Source organism: Haemaphysalis longicornis, unplaced genomic scaffold (genome assembly GCF_048455015.1).
Source record: "Haemaphysalis longicornis isolate Haplotype H1 unplaced genomic scaffold, Haemaphysalis longicornis Haplotype H1 scaffold_14, whole genome shotgun sequence".
Taxonomy (NCBI): Eukaryota; Metazoa; Arthropoda; class Arachnida; order Ixodida; family Ixodidae; genus Haemaphysalis; species Haemaphysalis longicornis.
This window is the reverse complement of record NW_027526245.1, coordinates 1,165,953-1,187,897: the sequence shown is the minus strand read 5'-3', so window position 1 is coordinate 1,187,897 and position 21,945 is coordinate 1,165,953. Positions and strand designations below refer to the sequence as shown.

The 21,945-nt window shown below is 43.5% G+C and overlaps 1 protein-coding gene across 2 annotated transcripts in view; it reads right to left on the bottom strand.

Annotated features, from left to right (window-relative positions):
• The window catches only part of LOC144165143 (uncharacterized), a 139,630-nt gene that overhangs the window by 15,337 nt on the left and 102,348 nt on the right, over positions 1–21,945 (bottom strand). For both annotated transcript variants that reach the window (XM_077695246.1, XM_077695245.1), the window contains exons 7-9: positions 20,828–20,998; positions 14,927–15,083; positions 10,015–10,088 (exon numbers count right to left, since the gene is read on the bottom strand). In XM_077695246.1, coding sequence (XP_077551372.1) covers positions 10,015–10,088; positions 14,927–15,083; positions 20,828–20,998 — 402 coding nt within the window. The remainder of the gene's footprint in view (positions 1–10,014; positions 10,089–14,926; positions 15,084–20,827; positions 20,999–21,945) is intronic.

The window sequence follows — 21,945 nt, the reverse complement described above, 5'->3', positions numbered from 1 at the left end:
ATTGCTAGAGCGGTTCCAGCTTTCAAATTTCGTGTCAGTACTCCTTTAAGCGGGTGCATTAGCCCTTCTCACGCCCGATTCCTGGCCAATCCCCCACTCCTGGCTAGGCAGCGCGCGCCCATCTCCCCCCGTTGCTAGGGAAGACGAGGAGCGCGCGCACCCGCAGCTGTTGCTATGCGGACTACGGCAGCGGACGATTCAGGCACGCTTAAGAAGTGCATTCGCACTTAAAAATACATTTAGCCTCATTGGATCGCACGTCGTGCATCTTGATGTCTGATTGCGTGCTTTGACGTCTGCAAACAAACGTGCAGCGGCGCATTCCAGGACGAAATGGTAATACCGTAGTCGGCGCATGACCGCATTCAAAGAATCACTACCGAAAATAATCATCCGCTGGCGTAACCACAATGAAAAGGAAAAACAGGGATATATATGTCAAGTGCTGGAGCTTGACACCCGTCTTTTGAGTACCAGCGTAAAGTGTGCCTAATGAAGTTTTGCTTCAGTGCACAATAATTTTCTATCAAGCTAATGTCGTTCCGTGAATTTGTATTTGGGTGCCTGTACCCAATAATACGTACATTGCTGCGGATCGCGTTCCTGACTTTCCATTGATTTCGCAGCAGTATCACAGTGTTTGTGATAGGTGCTTAGGCTGTTGTTTTAGCACTGCATCGCTTGTGTTTGTACAGCAAGCCTGTGGTGAGGTAGAAGACAGCGGCAGTGTGTGCGTCTGACAGGCGTCGACGACGAGGACGTTATTTACAAACATGACATGCCCGAACGTGGACAATCATGCAACGTTAGTCTCTGCCAGCAGAGGGAAAGGGAAGAAGATATGAACATGATTTGTGACGTAGCAACGTGAAATCGAACGTGCCAATGTTCTGAAGGGGCCCTACAGAGGCGGTAGCCATGGCCTCCCGGGGGCATCGTGAGGATGCCCGGAAAGCAAGATAGGCTTTAGTTCCAGCTATATCTTCTAGCTGCTCGCCGAATGCGCACTATATCGCCGTCCTTGACTCTCCCACGTGGTATTCGTTGCGGCGATCTACCAAGAGCCGCTGACAACCGGGACTTTTTGGCACTGCCGCGTCGAGTGCGCGGTACCACGTGACCCGCTTTGTGTATCAATGACCGGTTTCGTAAATGGGAACTTTTGTTACCTGTTCTGGTCTTTCCGATGTTTTTGTGTATCTAGGGCGTATTTTATTATCGTATTCTTTTTATCGGTGGGTCGTCCTTGTTCACTTGTCCTGTTCCGGTGCGTGTTCGTCTTCATTTCTATGACTTCTCAAACGCATGCCTCATTTGTTCCAACACGAATTCCGTAGACTAGCCACTAACACCATCACCCTGCTACCCCGACCGGACCTCTTCTCTGCCATTCAGAAGAGGGGAAAAGCGGTTATTTCGTATTAATGATGCAATTCGAGTCATAGAGACAGGAAATGCAATGACTGTCAGAAGACAGCCACAACTCTTTCGGACAGGCTGAAAAGTTAGCCAACCAATATACAGGCTTATTGGGGATGGGTAGCGCCATGGAGCTAGAACATCTGGTTACTATAGGAATCGTGCTTAGCTTGACAGGTTCGGAACCACGTTCTTGGATTCAACGCGAACGTGCAGAGCTGTCTGCAATACGGGCTGCTGAACAGAGGGTACACATTGAAGCTTAACAGAAGAAATACGCCAAACTCACTAAACACTTGGAATGTTTAGAAGACGAACGCGTAGAACGCCCTCAACTATTGTCATAATTACATCTGAGATAAGTAAATGGTAAAGTGCACGCAGCGTGTGTTGTCAATGATAGTGACGCGGGGCTGAACGTTAATAGAAATGACGCAGCTGGGAGCTGTGGGTCGACTCGCGTTCCCATCGATGATATTAGGGCGGTACTCCACAGCAATAAGTTGCTGCTTAGAACAGGCGTACCATTGCTTTAGAATTTAGAAGGCAAGTTGTATTCCAGGCTCACGAAGGTATTTGCCCTGACTGTTGATCATGACGAAGTCTCAGCGCCCAACTCCACTGATGCTGCCCCAGGCTGTGTCACTTCCGACAGTTTTGTTAACGAAGCCTCACAACATGCATCTGGAGCGTTCACTACTGCGCACCATTCAACAGTTCCACAGCAGGAAGTAGCAAATGTAAGTGGCGTTGACAGTGGACTTCCTTAGTGCCAGAAAAGTGAGCAACACTTTCCAGCCAGATTTCACCAATAGGACTTCATTGGAAAGCACCGGCTTAAGCTGTAAAACACAGGTTTACACCTAAAACCGACAACATTCGTGTGTCTATAAGCGAAAATTATTCCCGCGGCTGTGAATTGTACAACAAATAGGAAATTACTCTAGTGGAGTGTTATTTTTGGAGTCCTTTGGTACACGGCAAGGCCGGTTGAGCTATGTATGCTTAAATACCGAAAGAAGAAAAGTACTACTCAAAGACATGTTCAAAGGACAGGAGACTTGCGGGAAGAGCCATGCCACCGCAAATGCGTAAGGATAAGGCAGAAGTGAGCTTCTGTGTGCGTTCTGGGAGCCTGCAATGCTTTCTCATCGTGTAATTTTTGCAAAGTGGGTTGTGTGTTCCCACAACTTTCTTTACTAGGTGGCACCGTTGATGAGGCAGAAGACAGCGGCGTCTGTGCGTCCGGCAGGCTTCGATGACGAGAAAGTTTAATACCTCTAGGTGGCCGAACATGGACGATCGCATTTTGTGGGTAGGTGCCGGAAGAGAGAGAATAAAATGGCCAGTTGATTGGTGATGAAGCTGGCAGGTATCATTGCTATACATCCCTGTAGCCGAGGGCAGAACGACATCCGCCATCCCACTACATGTGTCATCGCCACCTTTGCTGGTGTGTCTATTGCTGAGATGTTTAAGAAGTGGCCCTGAATCTTTGCGTCAGTCGCTTTTAGCTCTTCCACTACAGGGCGAAAATGTTGATCAGTCCACAATGTCGGGGGCTATCAGTCGTCCGCTTGTTGTTGTACTTGTGGAAGCGATCACCACTTGCTCTATGCCAGATAGCTGAGGAAGATTGCTGCCTATGTGGAAACTCCCATTTTGCGGATCTAACTGTCCGGTTCGCGCACAAGAAGTACACATTGTAAAGGTAACTACAAAGTGCCGGCAGACCTGGAGTGGGGTGATGGCAGTGGTTAAATGTTGATCGCCAGGCTATGCCTCACTCTGGCCCATGGTTCCTCTACTGTGGGTGCACGTCTTGTTGATGTGATCGCGTCGGCAATCGATAAAAGTCAGAATAAAATGATTGATTGGAGCTTGCATGCCATGGAGCAGCTCCAAACAGCTCATAGAGCACACATCGATCTGCCTGTTACCGGTCCTGTGTCGTCTCTCTGTAAATTGGTTAGAACGTGGTTTCGATAATAAGGCTGATGACTCACTCAACCAACAACCTTTGAATAAAGTTAATCCTGTAGACTCCAAGCATTTTTCGCAAACCGTCACCATGCATTCCTTCTTCTGTGGGCAATTCGTCTCAGACGAAATGCGCACGTGTTTTTACTGTTTCCAACGTTGCATCTTGGGGACCCTCCTTTTGCCCTTCCTCTAAAGTTCACCAAGCATTCAAAGCACTAGTTAGAGCTTTGCCTGCATGGCCTGCGTGGCTGTCGCCTGGCATCAAAAATTCGTCCTGCTCACAAGGCTATGGTCTGTTTTGAGATGCAGCTGCAGGACATAGAGTGTTAATCCGTTGCGTGCAAAAAGTGGATCGCCGGTTTGGGGATCACCTGATTCATGCCCAGAAGAAAGGACAAAGAAAGATTAAGCCTGTGAAAAAAACGGGTGGAATATTGGAGGCGGCTGCACCGGCCCTTACTTCCCCATAATGCATCTTCGGGTGCTTCGATAGAATTGGCGTTCAGTTTTATTAGTGTTAACAGACCGTCACTCTCTAAAACCTGACAGGCATTATTCAGCTAAAAAAAACTTGGCTGGCACCTGGTCAGCTATTTCGATTCCGGAACTAGCGAATGTGTCGTTTATGCCCTCCAACTAAAGAAGTATTACTAAATTTATTATCCCTTCGATAATTTTTATAAAGCGCATGTTTCATTTCCAATATTGTTTGTGGAACCTCAAATTCCGGTAGTGAATTTTAACCTCCCAGTTTGCGTTGCATTTTTTTGAGTTACACCTATTTTCTGGGCGGAGTAACTTCCGCCTCTCCGCTCGATGCTGTCTTGTTGGCGTGTGAAATGCGAGTTGTTCTTTGTGGGAATTTCTATTCGTAGTAGATATCTTGGGGTTTCCTCAACGATTTCTGTGGCTGGTGCCTTTGCAGCTAAATGTGGGGCAATAATTGGTGTTGTTTTATTTCTCGCTTTCGAACACTTCTTCGCTGACAGACCAGTTCTGTTGTAGATTGGAATTTCTAGAATACGGGAAATACATCACTTTTGTCTACTTTGGACCGAACTACCACTAGAGATCCCAATCGATTTGCACATGTTTTTTGTGCCCCTCTAAGTAACCGGGGGTGCATATAGCCGGCATATCAATTCTTATTGCGTTCATAGGGAAATAAAGTCAGCACTTCGCTGTATTTTATCTGGAGACGAAGAACGTAGGGTAGGTCAAGCGTCATTTATCTATTCTGAACCTGTTAATTATTTCCAATTTATTGTTTGTTCATAGAAAGATGGACACCCCAGTCAATGCTGCAGAGAGGAATGTTCTCACCCGTGTAGTCAGAGAGAAGCGGAGGGGAAGAACGTTCGTAAAAACCAATGCCCATTAAATTGGACTAGCTACACTTTTGCGGATGCCATATTCAAGAAGAATGTATCTACACCAAAGGAAATTATAACACCGAAATGTTTGCCTCTCTATCAACGTTCAAAAATAAACGCTTGTTGCATAGATTCCTTCGTTTAATAAGGTTCGTACAATATCAACTTAATGGCAGTTCAGTGGTTCAGTCAACAAGGGAATCTATGCACACATTGGAACTAATTCCGCAGGAACTGAAATCTCCCTTTTCTTCTCAGTTTGCCTTTTCCTGTGTGTGCCAGTTTTCAAATGAGTGCTTCACTGTGGTGAAAAGGTCGAAATTTGCTGATAATATTTTGCAGCTGTCTGAGTGTGCTCCAGGGTGAGATGACATTATGGTGTCAATACAAAATTTGATATTTGAGGAGTGTTCTGAATATTTGCTTAACATTGTGAGAATGTCGTTAAAAATAGCTGGATACCTTCGGAATGGAAACTTGCTCTGATAGTTGTGTTGTTAAAAAACGAAAGTTTGAGTTTTCTTCAGGACAACATCAACCTGAAGAAAACTCAACCGTTCATTAGCGACCGTGTAAACTGGTTGAAATACTACTGCATTGTGTGAATATGCCGTTTTTACACAGTAATAGTATTCTAAGCCCCGCACGCCCAAACTGGCTTCAGACCTAGGAATTCTACTTCGAATGCCCACGTCGACATCGATACCGTAATTAACTAGCTCGTCGACTAAAACATGTCAGTGCACTTATCAGCCTCGATATCGCAAAGGCTTACGATAGCGTGGAGTACAGCAACTTGATGTCACACCTTAATGTACCGAGGTTCCAAGGTACATTCACGCCTTGATTGGCCAGTTTTCAAAGGAAAAAAAACTGTTTTTTGCAAGTGTGGTGTCGACATCCCTGTATCATCAATTTCGTGGAGTTCCTCAAGAATCAGATATTTCTCCTGCTATTTTTTTGTACCCCTTAGTTCTACTCCATTTGAGAATACTATGTCTACGTATGCTTATGCCGATGATATTGCCGTTTTTTATTGAATGCGGACATCCATGAATTGTTATAGCGGCAGCTGAACTATGTGATTATCCTGGGTTATTGGCTCAGCATGTTACACTTCTCACTAAATGTTAGGAAATGAGCCGCTATTGTATATCCTATACTTTCATGTCTGACATACCGGTATCAATTCATCTCTCAGGTCACAAAAACTAATTATCTGGGTACAGTTCATGATGACCCCCTCAAACGACGTTCACATATTTTACATATCGCTGCCAACGTTGAAAAAGCTGCTAGAGTGCTGCGTTGGCTATGTTTTTATGAATTCAAATGCGTAGAGACGCCCTCATAATTATTTATGGTTGCTTTATTCTCTCTGTATTGGAATGATTTGCATTTTATTTTGTGGCTGCGGGACCTACAAGCTATATTTGGTACTTCTGATTGAGAACTTTCGTAGCTTTTCTGTTTAGAGCTGCCATAGAGTAGAGTTTCAGTTTAGCGTAGCTAGCTCTATTGTACATTGAGGTGTGCTTTCGTTCACTTTTTATTGATTAAAATTTATGAGTGTAATAGCATCTCTAAATCTCAACAAATTGTCCTCGTGAGACCTGACCATTTTCTAGTAATTACGTTGCCCCATATTTGAGCCTCCTGAATTTGTTTGCGCACGGCGTTGTTGCAACCTCTTAAAGCAAAACGTTTGCTATTTCACCCTTACCCTGATATCTTGTATCCGGTTGAAAAAGGCATCGATAACCTTTTTTTTCAGAATGCGAAATTATTGCCGGCCCGAGTACTCAACAGTTTACTTGAAGATCATTTGTCTACTCAATATCCTCGTGTCGTTACGGCCGCAGATGCCTCGCAAAGTGGTTGGACTGCAAATATAGAAGTATATTCTGAATCTCTCGATTGGTTATTCTCAATCAGGCTGCCATATTGCACCCGCATTTTCCGGATAGAACTATTGGCCGTACTTTTCGTTCTTAGTAATCAACAGCACAGATTTATTCTACGCAATCTACACGACGTCGATAACCGTTTATTATTAACTTTTCGGGTGCAGCATTTTTAATACATGACAGGTTCTCGCAATCTCCCGTGATTCAGGTCATTCGTTCCTCCTCAGCTTCGCCAGATCCGCTGAGTGTGCGTACCTGGCATTCAGGAATAACCTTCACTGAACTATCTGGACAATTAGCCAATTTGCTTTTGGGGGTCCTGTCATCGTGAATTGTCCAATTCACAGTTTTCTGTTGAGGGCAAGCATCTTGCGCCTTCACATTTTACAAAACAAAATCGTCAAGGTGCCATTTGTTCATTCCCCGACTTACTCACCTGTCACTTATGGAAGCTTAATTACTGCGAATCCCGTCAATTCGAAGTGATAATCACAAGAGTACGATGCAGAATTCCCCTTAATTTTTTATGCTCTCCACTCTCGTCATGTTCAAGAAAGAAAACCAGTAAAAAAACATGGTTCACACGAGCAGAGGCAAGACAAGGACAACCACTGGACTTCCCACTGGTCCTTGTCTTCCCTCTGCTCGTGCCTACCGTGTTTTTTCACTGTTTTGTTCCTTGAACATGATGAACCAACAGGCGCAGACTTCCACTTTGCAACTCTAGTCAGTTTTTTTGCCCTCAATGTCCTTTCTGCAGTGCACCGGAAGCTACAGAACACGTTCATTTAAACTGTCGCAGCCTTTTTTTGATGCGATGCCCACATCTTGAAGACGCGTTTAACCATCTTAATGGGCCGTTATCTCCCATCGCTCTTCTTTCCCTCGGGGCTTCGGTCCTAGATTTTGTCACGGAGAAGATTTGCTCGCCTTTCACTTCTTTGTTGCGGCGATAGGCCGGCCGCTCTACTAGGCTGTTATTTCTTCTTTCATAATTTTTTGTGGCTATTCTCGTATATCCTGACATCTTTTTGTGGTCACAATATTTTCTTTTTCTTTATTTTTTATATATAAGATAAACCGGGTCATAGCCTAATCGCTTCTGGCAGCTTTTTGGCCAAAGCCACACGTTGGTATGCGGCTTTATTTATGTGTACCAACCAACAAGACGGAATCGAGTGCACCATGGGTGAGAAAGCTGCTCCGAAATGCAGGTAGCCTGCGAAATGGGACTGTCTCGCGATGCCATCGAGAGCCCCCTCGGGAAAAGCCGTGTCTACCATCTGCTCGTTGACCGACCACTCAATCGCCGGCCTCGACTGTCCAGAATGGTGTTCTCTTTGCCCACCTACCAATAGCCACCAACCACCACGACATTCCTCCACTGCTGCATCGAGAGAGCCATACAACGTAATATGTGTTATGTATGAAGGGCCGGTTTCTCTAATGAACTGTTGTTTTTGGATTGTGAATATAGTAGTGTTATTTTTATTGCAATGTTCTTCTCGTTAACTTGTGCCGTCCAGATAAGTGTTCGTCTCCGTTTTGTACGTATTCTCAAGCGCCTGTGCAAGCTTTATCAACCCATATTCCGAGGAGTAGCCGGTAATACACACAGAAAGCCCTACATAGTTTCTTCTGGCCATGTATTTCAAAAAAGAAAAACTTGTTTTAGATGGCCTCAAACAACATCCGGCGTAGTAAAAGGCCCGAGTGAGACCAAGTCTCCAGGGACGGACAGCTGCAAGTTTTTTGGTCGCCGCGTAAGGTGTCAGCAAAAACTGCTGATTGGAGCTGTCCACCGCCAAGCTGGAAACGACCCACGCCTGTCGCACCGTGTATATACGATATTTCGGCGTTGGTAATGTGACAGTCACACAATGACAAGAAATTTTAGGATTACCAAATTGACTTTGTTTAGACACAAACGCCCCCTAAAATTGTGAGAGAGACGGCCAATCGTTTCTCAGGAGATGACCAATCGTTTCTCAGCCATACCCACACAAATTATTTCAGGATTCAACCCTTAGTAGCCTCCCCTGTGCTACGAGTCGCCGTAGTGTGGTGCTCCCTACGTATGTTAAGACAATACCTGGTTTTAAAGGTTTTGTATATATTTCAGCAAAGGATTCATATTTCAGGGAAACCTGTTGTAAGCTCCACTCACGAAGTCAGTGCCCAGGCTCCCCGGCTTGCGTGTGCAAGTATAGATCCCCACATCTCGGTATAGAGGAAGAGCATGGCCGTCTGTGGCCGTCGCCAGTTCACTGCGGCGCGTTCGGGAGACGGCGTATCTGGATGGAGGAATTCCGCGAGAATAGTCCCCTTCAAGAATGCAGACGGCGCCGCCAAATTCTGATGATTGTGCCCGTAACCTTTAACGAATTGCTCAGTGTCGGGGTCTGACCGCACGGTAGCGGCGGCTTTCTCGCGAGATTCCTTTGTCGCGCACCACTGAAGGAACGGCTTTCCTTCGGTAACAACCACTTTTCGCCCTTACCCTTCCGAGTCATATATACTCGCCGCCACGTGCTTGCTCGCCTGTGCACAGGCTTTTCATTCGAAGGCTTTGGCGACTATTGGAATATTCCACAAATGACTGAGTGACAGCTGTCTACGTGAATTTGGGCCCTGCCTTTCGCGCGTACAAACGCTAGAGGGGCGTTTTCGAGGCAGAGTAATACCGAGGTGTTATAAGGCTGAACTTGGCCGTGAAAGCCATTAAAGAGCGTTTTTGTCTGAGCTCTCAGACATGCAGTTCCCAGTGAGTCAAGACTCTCGATCTTTGAAGCTAGGTTTGGATTTGTGAGCTCCCTAAGCGAGAGGTAGACTTGAGGACCGCGTAGGAAGTTTAAGGGAAGCTAGACGGGTCCTGCAGCGGAAACGGAGTCCCGGTCGTCGAAGTGGCTTGATCGGTTCGTGTAAGGTCTGAGCATAGGATAGCTAGACGGAGTTGAGGTTCTCCAGTACTTGTGCGCACTTGGAGCTGTAGCGTCTGAGTGAAGTTCGAAGATTTTCCTCTTTGTTACTGATGTATCTATTTACTCTAATGTAAAAAGTTACATATAAACTCTTAGTTTCTCTTCATCAAATAAAGACGCCTCTATCTCGTCTATTCGGCCACCTTCTCCGGAAACTTCAACACCAACACTCTGCGAGCCTGCCGCCAAATCAACCGGAGCCCGGGCGTAGGGCTCCTGATCGGAACCTGACTTCGGCGAAATGAACACCTCAATCTTGACTGTTGTTTTATATTGTTTAGACTAAAAACAAGTGAGAGATTCATGTCCATTGGATATCAGTGTTTGACAATGGTTTTCTCGTGAACTTACCTTAGGGCCATGATTGTGAGCATAGGATATCAATTTGTCAATTCTCTCGGAAAGAGTCTCGGGGGAACAGGCTCCTGTAACAAACAGAAATAGAAGTGCTGAGAAAGTGCTTCAAAACAGAATACCATTTCGGCAAAATATGTTCGTCATTCCTTTTTTGTAAACAAACACGAAGTTAAATGCATCATTCCAAGCTCTTAGCGCGGCTTCGAAATCACTGAAGCGAAATATCGCTTCAGACTTGCTTTATATCTTTCGCTTGCTTCTAATCATTGCATAAACAGTTCCCTCCGTGCAATGGTACAGGCTGCTGGCCACTGGAATCTTCAACACTTTTAGAATATAAAATGAGCTTATTTAAATTAACGTGATGCTGTCTCATTGTTGAAGTATTTCACTCGTTATTATACGACCGGGCTGAGTTAACTCACGATATCCAATAGTAACTAGGTGAAAACAGATTCCTAGACTATATTTATTATATTTGCTTGAAGCAACGAGAGCACTGTAGTGTCTGTGCTTCTTTCTTATTCCTTGTCATTTGCGCTGTTGTTCAAGTTCAGTGTATAGTGGCAGCCGAACAATGAGAACGAGGAAATGACGATGTTTCTGAGGCGCCGCTCGAACAACTCAGTCATAATAAATCCGGCACCGCACTTTTAATTTCGTGCGGGATAGCAACAACAATAAAAGTGTATTGAGTGTTTTGGTTCTCGATCCGAGTATGTTGTTTGGACCCTGCTAATGTAGCGGTCTCACTACGATTTCTTGTCTCCCGCTTGACAATTATTGGTGGGCGCCTGCCTTTTCTTCAAAACATAGGGCCAGAGCTTTTTTGAAACTTTAGATAATTGGTTTCCGGCATTTCTGAACAGTATTTGCGACAGTGAAAATATTCCACACCGCATTTTCCAGATATACTTAGATACATAAAGGCCCGGATACGGCAACTTTTTGAGGTGGAAAGCGAATTTGGATGGAGGCGACAAGGCGGAGGGCCGGACTCAATATCGGGGGGAAGGGGTAGGGCAGCTTTGCACGGAAAGATAAAAAAATTGAGCCATTTGACAATTGAGAATAATTAGCCTTTCTGTAAAGATGGCAGACAATCCCAAATGGAACCGATCGATCCTTGGTTCTTGTATCCTGTGCAAACAGTTTAAAACTGACGTGTTGGCCTTGAAATAGAATGTGACAGGGAAGGGGTCGGGCTTCTGACGACGTGAGGGAGGCTGCTCAAAAATGCCAGGTGGGTCGTGAGAGAATATGACGAACATTGGGGGCATAACCATGCAGGTGCCAAGATGGCTGACACCCATTAATTCCATGGGCTCATTTACCATGGTTTACTCGTCTTTGTCCTCTAGCCACGTAACAATATGCTATCAAGAACAGCCGCTTCGTGGTGCAGGCTGCAGTAGGGAGGCCGAAGTTGCCGGCGCAACAAAGTTTTTATAGGCAGGGCCACTCAAAATTTATGTTCAGTTGCGAAACTCAATAGAAAATGCTTATGTCAAGGTCGACAATATGAAACTTGGGATCAACAATGCGCAAGACGTTCTCTGCGACGGACTGCAGGCCCGGATCCAGAAACACGGACGAAAAGGTGTCACTCTTTTGTTTTCCGACTAGGGCCCAGCTTCGAGGAAGCTTCGCAGAAAGTGGCAAAGAGATCTACGGTGGTTGGAAGCTGGTGGTTTTAGCTTTGCCTAAAAGAACGTTCGGGTCTGCAAAAGTTATTTCCATACTACTGACATTCCTAGCATTCCTGAGCACTCCAATACCACGTTCCTGTCGGTTATTTCAAGGGACCCGGCAACAATTTTTAAAACTTTTTCTGGAACCTCAAATGGTTGCGGATCATAGTCGACAAACAAACTCAGTATTTAGACTGGGGGGTCAAAAAGGACCTCAACGAAAATTTATTCTTCGCCCGGCAGGTAACATAGAAACTTGCTCGAAAGATTTTCGTCTTTTCGCTGTATTAGCTTTCTACGTCATTAAAGCGGTCTCGCGGCTATTAGCCGGCTTTCATTCAGTTGCAGCAAAAAACTAACTCGATGCCACTTTAAAACAAAACACCCAAAATAAAAGCATAAACGTCAAACAAACTTCGCAGTTCCGTTACCTGCTGGCGATAACTCTAGAAGCACAATTCTTCCACACTCGAAGGAAAGAGTGAAATCTTTTATCGGAAGAGTGTCAGACGCCTTCCACAGGCGACCAGTGGACCGAGGGAGCGAATTTTCGCCTGACTACACAGTAGTAGGATGCCAGAAAGCTAACAAGGGCTTCACAGGAGAATCTAGTGATGTGGCGCTCTTGGGACTGTTTGATTGCGCATCATGTTTTAACAGACATCCGCATTTTTCTATGTAATGTTGTGTATATTCAATATAGAAAAATGTATTAGTTCTTGTACGAATAAAAAATTGAATTCATGTTGTATGCTTTATATAAAAGATTCAACACGCTCGTCTGAGTCATAATATTTGTAATGTTTTTGTGCTTAATGAATTATATTTTCAATCTCTCTTCTTAAAAATGCATATAGCGAATATCAGAATAGTAGTAGGCAACTGTGTAATAAAGAGAATATCACTAGCATTGAAAATATCAGATCCGTTATGCATGAAACCCTAAAAATTCCGCCCCTTCAAAAGTCTGATGGGGTGAGTGAGTGAGCCGCTAGCACTGGCTTTATTGTGTAGCGGTCAAATGTAGCTGCTGTATTTCCTTTGCAAAGAGTAAATGGGAGCCGGGTATAGCTTGTACTAGCTCACATTTGCTCGTGGTTTGTCAGGCAGTAACTATTATTAGTCTAAAAGGTACAGTTTTGCAAACGTCAATAGCGACGGGTGTCCCGTGTACCAGGCGAGAAAAGAAAGGATCGATTTATGTTATGCACGGAGTACTCGTATTTATTTTGAAAGAACGCTTAATACCGAAGAATGTGGGCGCGAATGCGCCCACTTGCGGAAACACATCAACTGCACATTTGAACTCCACGTGTCAAGGAAGCGATGGGCACGCACTAAGTTGCGTCCACTACAACTGCATATAGGGTTGAGAACTCAGTTTAAATGTTTTTGTATACAACTTGTTGCTCCAGCATTGAGATGGCTTGAATACTTAAAGTGCCGACCGTGAGAGACGAGTCGAATAAAAGCCAATGTAACCACACTTCATCCTTGTACTCGAGTGTTATGCCGTTCACTCCCCTCCCCCTATTTCATGCAACACCAGGATAGAAATCTGACCTTTCGCATAGGCGCAGTCGTTCTTTCTCCCAGCGCAAAAATAAACAGGGTCTTGAGCCTATCTGGAAGTAGCTGCTCGCTTCGGTGAGCCAGGAAGCACGGAGCGTGATTAATATCGTCTTCCAACACGTGGAGCTACCACTTCGAAGTCTGGTAAGAATGCATGTTATCAGGCCGTGAGCTGCCTAATAACAGATTGCGTTTTCATGACGTGGTGGAACATTTCTACGTGCTGCCGCTTATAAGGCATACCCGCACTTGCAAATAAGCAGTACGCTTGCACTCCTAAGTCACCAGATCTGAGGCTCTATCTGTTGTCGACACTACATTCCCTTTTGTCCTATTTTATTATATTAAATGCACCCGTTCATTGACGCTGGAGAAAATTCATGAGGAAAAACAGCGCGCACATACTTGCGTCGAAACGTCAGCAGCGGTGGGCATATAATCCCAGCACTGGCGGGGGCTCGTGGCCCCCTTAAGAATTGTGGCGTCCTAAGCGGGAGCTTTGTTCCTATATGAAACTTCGGCTGGAGTTTCGTGACCACAAAAGGCATTACACAAACTCTGATGACAGTCTTCTGCCGACCCAGTAACAGGCACCCGTCTCCTCTCTTCCCCGCCAACCTCTCCCACCTCCCGCTGTGTCTACCTCCTCTGACAATAAACGTGGTGGAGGGTTGTGCACCACGATAGAATTTTCCCGCTTAAGCACTACACTTCGCGCCTTCTACTATACCCCTGCGTTACCATTGGACTGCTTGCAAGGCCGTGAAGGCGGCGATTTTTGTGTTTCTGTGTCAGGCATTGTTTTATGGCCGTTTGTTTAATTTTGTTTCCGAAGAATCCAGCAACAAGGTATTGTCTATAAAAAAACTTTGCCAGTAGCACTTATTTGTTCATGTTTTGCTTAACATATGCCGAAAGTTTCCTTTTTGCTGAACATCGTGCACAAGTATAAAAATCGCCGCCGGATTCCCAGTGTGATAAGGTCTGCCTATATAATTATCTCGTGCAATAATTATTCCCTCATTCGGCGTGGCGGCTGAATTGATGGCCAGGCACCAGACAGAGAAGAATTTTTGGGTTCAGCTCGCGCTGCAAAGACTGTCATCTTTAATATGAAAGAAATTATGGAACAAAAAACAGTGCAATGTTAGGGCTGAACAACGTAGAACGGAATAAACATTCGAACTACGCAGAATAAACAAACACGCTTAGTCAGCACGCGCCGGGCATCCATTGTTGGGAGGATGGCGGGGCTCTTCCGCTCCATCGCACCACGACAGGCCCGGCTGCCACAGCCTGAAGCCAAACATTGCATTCGCTGCCTCCCTCATCCAGCCGCTAAAGAGAGTCTAGCTGGCAAAAGGCTTCCCGCAGCTCCTGCCCACATTAGCAGCAGGCGCCGATATCTGAACCGGTGCCGAGTATGATGACGGCACTCACAGCAGCGTGAGAAACAACTTTAGTATACACAGTAACACACCCCAAGGCATTTCACACAAGGCAGTATGAACAAGATCAATTTTTGGTTGTAGAATGTCATTTTGCTGCGTCATATTACCGTTTCATCTATTGAAAAATGCCAAAATGGTGCGCGTTGATGAATAATAAATTATCAGAAAGCCACAAGAGCGATATATAATCACCTTCTCCGTGGACGTCTGACACATCCACGTGTTCCAGAAAACTGGATGGGATGCACCATGCACGACCGTCATTGAACTCCACAACGGCATTACCGTCACAGTCCACATGAACAACTTTCCCCATTTCCAGAAGGCTTCGAACTTGCTCGGCAGGAAACTGAAATAAACGAAGAAGTGCTGTTTTTTAAAAATATGCCTTTGAAATAACGATTCTTTTGATGATTTCAATGAATTTTTTATGTGAACATGGTGGGTTTTTGCCTTAAAGTTATGAGCGGCAAAGCTAGTTGCTTGTTATGCTTGTGCATATTCTTTTGCGTTGATTATGGCATTAAACAGATGCTAAAACAAATATTTTCGCATGAGTGCAAGTATATCTTAGGTAGGCAATTTTGAAACTTCCCATGTGAACCATACCGTACTGAACAAAGTGTATTGGATGTATTGTATAATCGGAGGTTTATTCAACCCTCTTTACAAGAAATTGTTAACTGATTGTTGTTTGAAAAGGCAAACCTTCTAAAGTAAGCTACCACAGATTATAGCATATACAATGTTGCAGCAATTTACAAAAAAAAGTTTTACATGTTCAATATTTAGGGTACACAGTTTTCTTGACGAACAGCTTTCTCACAGTTGTGCACTGTTTTAAACAAAAGAACTACTATGTAAGTATTGTGCACATAACTTCGCTTGTTCCTGTTCTTTGGTGAGGGATTTTGTGATGTTTTGCGGGAAGAAACGACAAGCTCATGTCCGGAGGATTGCCGTTTACACGCGCGGCTTCTTCAAAAGCATGCCGATAGCCGTTTTCCCGAATGCTAGAGTTAGTTGTAATATTTGTCCGAGCAGTATAGTGTCAGTCGTGAACAGACTTGTTCATGAGCACGCACAAAAAATAATCAAGCCATCTTCTACGCGATCACATTTATAATAAAAGCACCCTAAGCAAAGATTACGACCATATTGATTGTGATTCGTGTTGTGTACTGCGTATAATTAGCCGGTGGTGCAACTAATACACCAATACCGTAATAGGTACGGCCAAAGATTAGGTTAGTTTAATGGCACCATATGTAGAATGGCATGCCTAAAAAGTAAAGAATAAAAAAAATTGCGTGGCTTTAAAACACTAGTAGCGCACTTTGTATGCATAATGATCATTGCGTTTTTTTGTTTGAACGTAATGATTATTATGACTGTAATTTGCTATTTGGTGATGTGGTATGTCGCAATAAATGTTGTATTATGTTGTGGTAATATTGTTTATAATTTCATCACTGAAATTCTATTTTTAAATGTGTATTTCTTGCTGCCGCTGGAATGCAGCGTATTTCGCATTGAACCCCTGCTAGCCAATCGGCTATGGGTTGAAACACTGCACTGAATGTTTTTGTAAATACAAGATGAATAAACTGAAACTCAAACTGGTTACTGATGCAGAGAAGGATATTTGTACCAATCTCGCTTCCTTACTGAAGGTCCATGATTTGGAGTTTTAAAAGTAGGAGAAACTGACAAACTTAAAATTTTTATTGAAAAGCTCACGCTGTAAAATCCCTGTGCGCTACCTAGGTGTTACCTCGTGTACACCAAATGCGGGCGACGCACTACTCCGTTATCAGTGCGAAAACTATGTCTTATGCTAGGGGGTTAGCTACCTCCCTCCGTAAGAACAGATGTCGGATCACCGCAATATTCCGAAGGGTCCAGAGCACTTCCCACTCTGCAACTAAGCCGTTATCAAATCACAGTCGCAGGAGTAAACTGGCTGAGAAACACGTGTTGTTTGTGAGGCTAACGGAGAAGACATAGCTGCAGGTTGCATGCACACAGCTGAGGCGAGTGTACAGCACCGGGCCCTATATTCACGCCTTCATCACTGCACGGATATTCTTTTTGGTTTCTACATGCAGCATGTGCCGCGGAGGTAGCAAGCAATATGAAATCGTTTTTAGTATGTGGAAAAGTGTAGCAGCCATGCTGCTTTGGCGAAACAGAAGTACAGAAAAACCCGGTAGAACCATGTGGACCTACGTTTATTGAAAAAAAATAAACCTGCTGGAACTTGTACACGCACCTTGTTTCGGCAAGAGCTATCATAGACGCCAAATAAACTACATAATTACCACAAATCATATAACTTTAGAATAATCAAGCAGCCTACATGAAGTGGTAAAACTTTTAATGGGTATTCCGGCTAGCCTATGTACTATTGATGTTGAATTTACGGCGGGAAAAAGGATTGATTCTTGTTCATTATTGTTCAAACCAAAAAAAAACTTGACAAGACAACGAAGTAGTGAAACCTTGACTTCATTTCGCATCTACATGTCTTAGGAGTATGTTGAAGGGCAGTGAAATATGAAGGGAAGTGATCAACGTGTTTCCAGGAGCTAACTGAAGATGAATTTCAAAAACTAGATAAAGTCATCAAAAAAAGAAGCAGAAATGAAAGTTTGTAAAAACCAGTGTGCTAGAGTATTGACTATCACGTCAGAATGAATTCGCTCTTATACCGGAAGAGCAGGACAATAGCCATGACGCGCTGAATAACAATTGAACAATAACAACTGAACACAGTAGGGGTAAGAGGACGGACTGAAAAAATAAAGTGGCTAAGTGTGGCTCAGTGTAAATGCGGAGAAAAACCAGAAAATAATACAGATAGGTTTTGGATATTCATTATCAGCAATACAAAAAAATAACATTCACGCACAAAAAAATGCAAAAATATTAAGACACAAACTACAAGCCAGCCTGAGTGCAAGTTAGGTACTTTGTATTGCCTGATAAAATTCACGCCTATAAACTAACCTTCAAGGAAACCTTCAAAATAGCACAATATATATCAGGTCAAGTTGTATGGAAAGAACGTAGTACGGAAGAACCTTTAGTCCAGAACATTCTACTAATGATAGTACGTACCTTTGGAGGTCTAAAATTTACAACAAAAAAACTGAATGGTACAAAAATAGAGAATACGGAGAAGCTTGAACCATGTACCTGTAGAAATTGGAGCCAGCCTTTTATTTAAAAATCCATAAAATATATTTAAAATCTTTATGACGTTTCAAAGCGCCTCTAATTTACAGAAATGCCCTATACTTCCTAATCACTGTAGAAATTATATCAAAGCGGGTGACGAATATATATACCAGGGTTTTCGTTATTTTATATATATGTTGCTTAAACATGTATATTTCATTATGTTAGGGATAAATCATTATTGAAACACTTGGGAGACCCTGCTGCATCAGGAAGCACTACTCAAGAACAGATCACTGACCAGAACAATGGATACTCATGAATTGAGCACAATATACAAGTAATATCGCGAAATCGTTGATTACGAATTGATATTACACAAATCGTTTGGCTTAACATTGAACACCGCAATTCTGAAGCAGTGGGGTTCCGGCAATAAAAATTATGGATCGCTTAAAAAATACGTACATGAATTGAATAATTATTCAGCAGAAGAATCAGCGCATTTCACAGGAAAGAGCGTGTAACAAAGATTTAATTTTCCCCAAAACTGTATTATACCGGAACCAGGAGGCACCTAATAAATCACGATGAATAGAGGACACAATTACGAATAAATGCACATTTTATTGAGAAAGCAGTGTTTGCCTCATTGTGGAAAGTGTCTATATCACTAAAGAAAATACGTGATGGCAGCGGAAGCTGCTGATGCGCATAGAATAATACAAAAAACGTGAAAAATGGTTCAACGTCGTACGCTTTCTCACGGAGACACCTGTACACAAAGCGGAGCCAAGACTTTGAAAAGACAATCTTGTACTCTTTAGCATGAGCTGCTGACGAGCTCTGGCTTCCAGTTTGCTAGAGGAGAACAGAACACTTGCTCGTTTTTCTGGTTATCAGGTGACTAAATGCGTGTCTGGTAATTACATCGAATCATGTGCTAGCGTTTCTTGAATCCACAGGCACCGATCCCTCGCAGCAACATGGCGTGCCAGGATCCCTACGGGAAGCCCACAATCGCCTTCGTGTTTGACAGGCTCAATAACTTGCGCTGTGTGTTGTGGTGGAAAATAGCTGGACCTGTTAGGTACGGTCAGTTTCAGTGTCGACTAATTGTTGCTCACCATAAAAGTAGGCCCACTAGTTCCAGGAGGCTTACAATGCAGCAAGAACCGCCAAAGGCCAGGAACTTCGTGGTACATCAAACTTTTCCCATACAAATTACATAAGGAAGAATGTCGTAGGCGTGCACAAGTCTACTGAATAGATCGCAATTCTATCTTTGGCATTAAAGCTACCAAAGCAGACATTGTTGCCGTGAGGTAGTTGTTGCACCCACTCGCAATTTGCGAACGTTACCTTGTTCTGTAAGTAGGAACAGCTGTATAAAGATCTTCAGAAGCAGCTATTAAAACTCTGTGTCGTAGCGACAGAAAAACAGAGCTAAAAACGCTCTTCAGCCAAAGAGAAATGGAAAAAAATTGCCGCCGTGTCTGCTTACTTTGCTGCAAATGTCGTCAAACGACCATAGTCTCCTGCCACCTCTGCCACCTAAATAACGCCGTTTTTCCCAGCCCTAACCTCACGCTCTTACTCTCCCGTCTCGTTCTTCCTGCTATCAACACGGTGGAGAGTTTTACGAGTACATGAAATATTTTCAACTTTTCTGTCTGCGCGCGCCACTTACTGGAACCTTCCCTTAGTGTTAAACTCATTCAAATACGCTGCCGCGGGTGCCGGGAGCGCTTTTCTATCTTTGTGTTAAGACACTTCTTTCAAGGGGTATTTTCTATTTGAGATTCCAAAAATAATATGCCTTGTTATCTTCAATAAACATAAATGCGTATATCACCGAAGTGCTGACGTTTTGCCTTTATTTGTCGGTTTTTAGCTTAACTATGTTGGCAAGAAAGGGTCGTGCCACCAAATCTAGTAGTTTGAAATTTCTGCTTTATTAAATGTCTTGTTGAGCAATTCTTTTAACTTTTGGCTGGGTACTTATTCTAGGGACAAACACAGACCGACAGACAGGCAGACCAGAATTTTCGCTTTTACATAACCCGAGAAGAGCTATCGGGCCTAATTAAAAGACTCCCGTGGCACATTCTTTAATAAATGCCTGGCGTGTTTAGAACACATCTATTTTGGTGAGGACGCAATCAGGATTCAAAGCACAAGAAAGAAAACGGCGCAGATTTATTATGGCCGCCGGGATGGCGGCATTTTAAAAGCACTCTTATCAAAGGAACAGTACGCTCTTGCTATCACTGAAAAATGTTTTTGGGGCACTAAGGTCTGCTTTCTTCCTTGAGGGAAAGGCCTGGCGATATTCATTATCAAATTGCTTAGTGTTAGAGCGTATTTCCATCACATTTGTCATTTGTGTTTCTTTCACTTTTTGCAGTTGACTTCCACCGGCTTGTTTTATGCTGACCATCAATGCGTTTGATTTTTCGCATAATTTTTTCGCCTCACGGCGCAAACTGCGTCATCGAGAGGACCAGCTAAAAGGAGCAGCTTCCTTAAAACAGGGTTATGCGCGGATGGATTCAACCTTTTCTGCTCACATGCTATCAAGTTGTGGAGTACCTCGTAAGACAGCATTCTACAAAGTTTGCACTTCTAATTCATAGATATGAAGCTCTCTAAATTAGGCGAATTTGCTCGTGAAATCTCTCGATTCAAGTACGTTGCTGCTGCTGCTGATGATGATGATGATAATGATGATGATTTAGAACAAGTTGCTGATGAACTTATATTGCGCATACCATGCAACACAATCTCTATTTTATTATTTTTGGTGCTAACATCCTCTCAAAAACGGTGCACTAGCAGCAAGTGCGAATCATACCCGTGTAACCCATTCCTAAGGAAAAGTGTGAGTAATTTAATAACATTCGTTCATCTCACCGGACTGTTTGCCGAACCCAGAAGGTACGAGTAGGCGTAGTGTTGTAGCGTCTGGAATCTTTTAGTTGAAGGATCCCTAGTCTCCACGGGTGACTCGTTCAGCTGCCATCGTATAAACTTTTTAATGTCGTTTGAGACCTTCACCACACTCCCAGGCACATAAGGTGTCAACTGAAAAATAAGAGTAACAATGTTGGCTGACATTTTGTGCCGACAAATTCTGAAATGGTGAAATACACAGGCAAGATTTCTTCAAGGACAGAGGCTTCCCCTATTCCAACAAGCCGTTACACTGCTTTGATTTGCGCTATAGGTGAGCAGTGGTATCCTGCACACCACTTCAGCCAACAGGTAGCTGCACAACTTCAAACTTGACGGATTGATTAAGGATATACAGGCGAGAAAAGAATCCTTCTGGTTTAAGTTTCAATGCAGTAAATAAGTACTTAAGTAAAATAAGCGGGATGTATAAAAAGGGGTGGTTTTCAAACTACTGCTTATAGTAGGACCTCATATGTAATATTAACACCCAGACAATCACTATTTTCTTAACGTCGACGTTCATATAAGGCTGTAAATTTTTGCACCAGCAGACAGTATACAAATTTTTATTTTAACAACTCAATATTCCAAATATAACAAAAAGAGCAAGAAGGCGTCCAGATAACAACAGCTGTCGTAAATTATTTAACTCTAAAACGTATTGATGCTGAGTGCTCTTGGTTTAACAGCTTGAAACAGCTCTGAACTTATCAGCATTCGGAAAAAAATCATAACACTACAAAGTAGGCCCTCGCTTTATATAAAAAAAAAATACAATTATTTCAACCGCGACATCATTACTAAAACATTGGTTTCACAAAGAATGGGAGGCGGATAACCTGTGGATCAATGTAAATGCTTTGAGTAGGGTTCGATTCAAAGGTGTTATTTCGGGTGGCACTGCTCACATGAGCAACGGGTAGGAGAGAAGGTTGAATGGCTTCTCTTCCATGCCATACTACCGCGTTCTTTTCATTAAAATGCCCGCACGTGATACATCTTTGGTACATAATACATCATTGGTAAATGCTTGTAACTCCTTAATTTTTCTTAAGCTATGTATGTTAATGTGACAA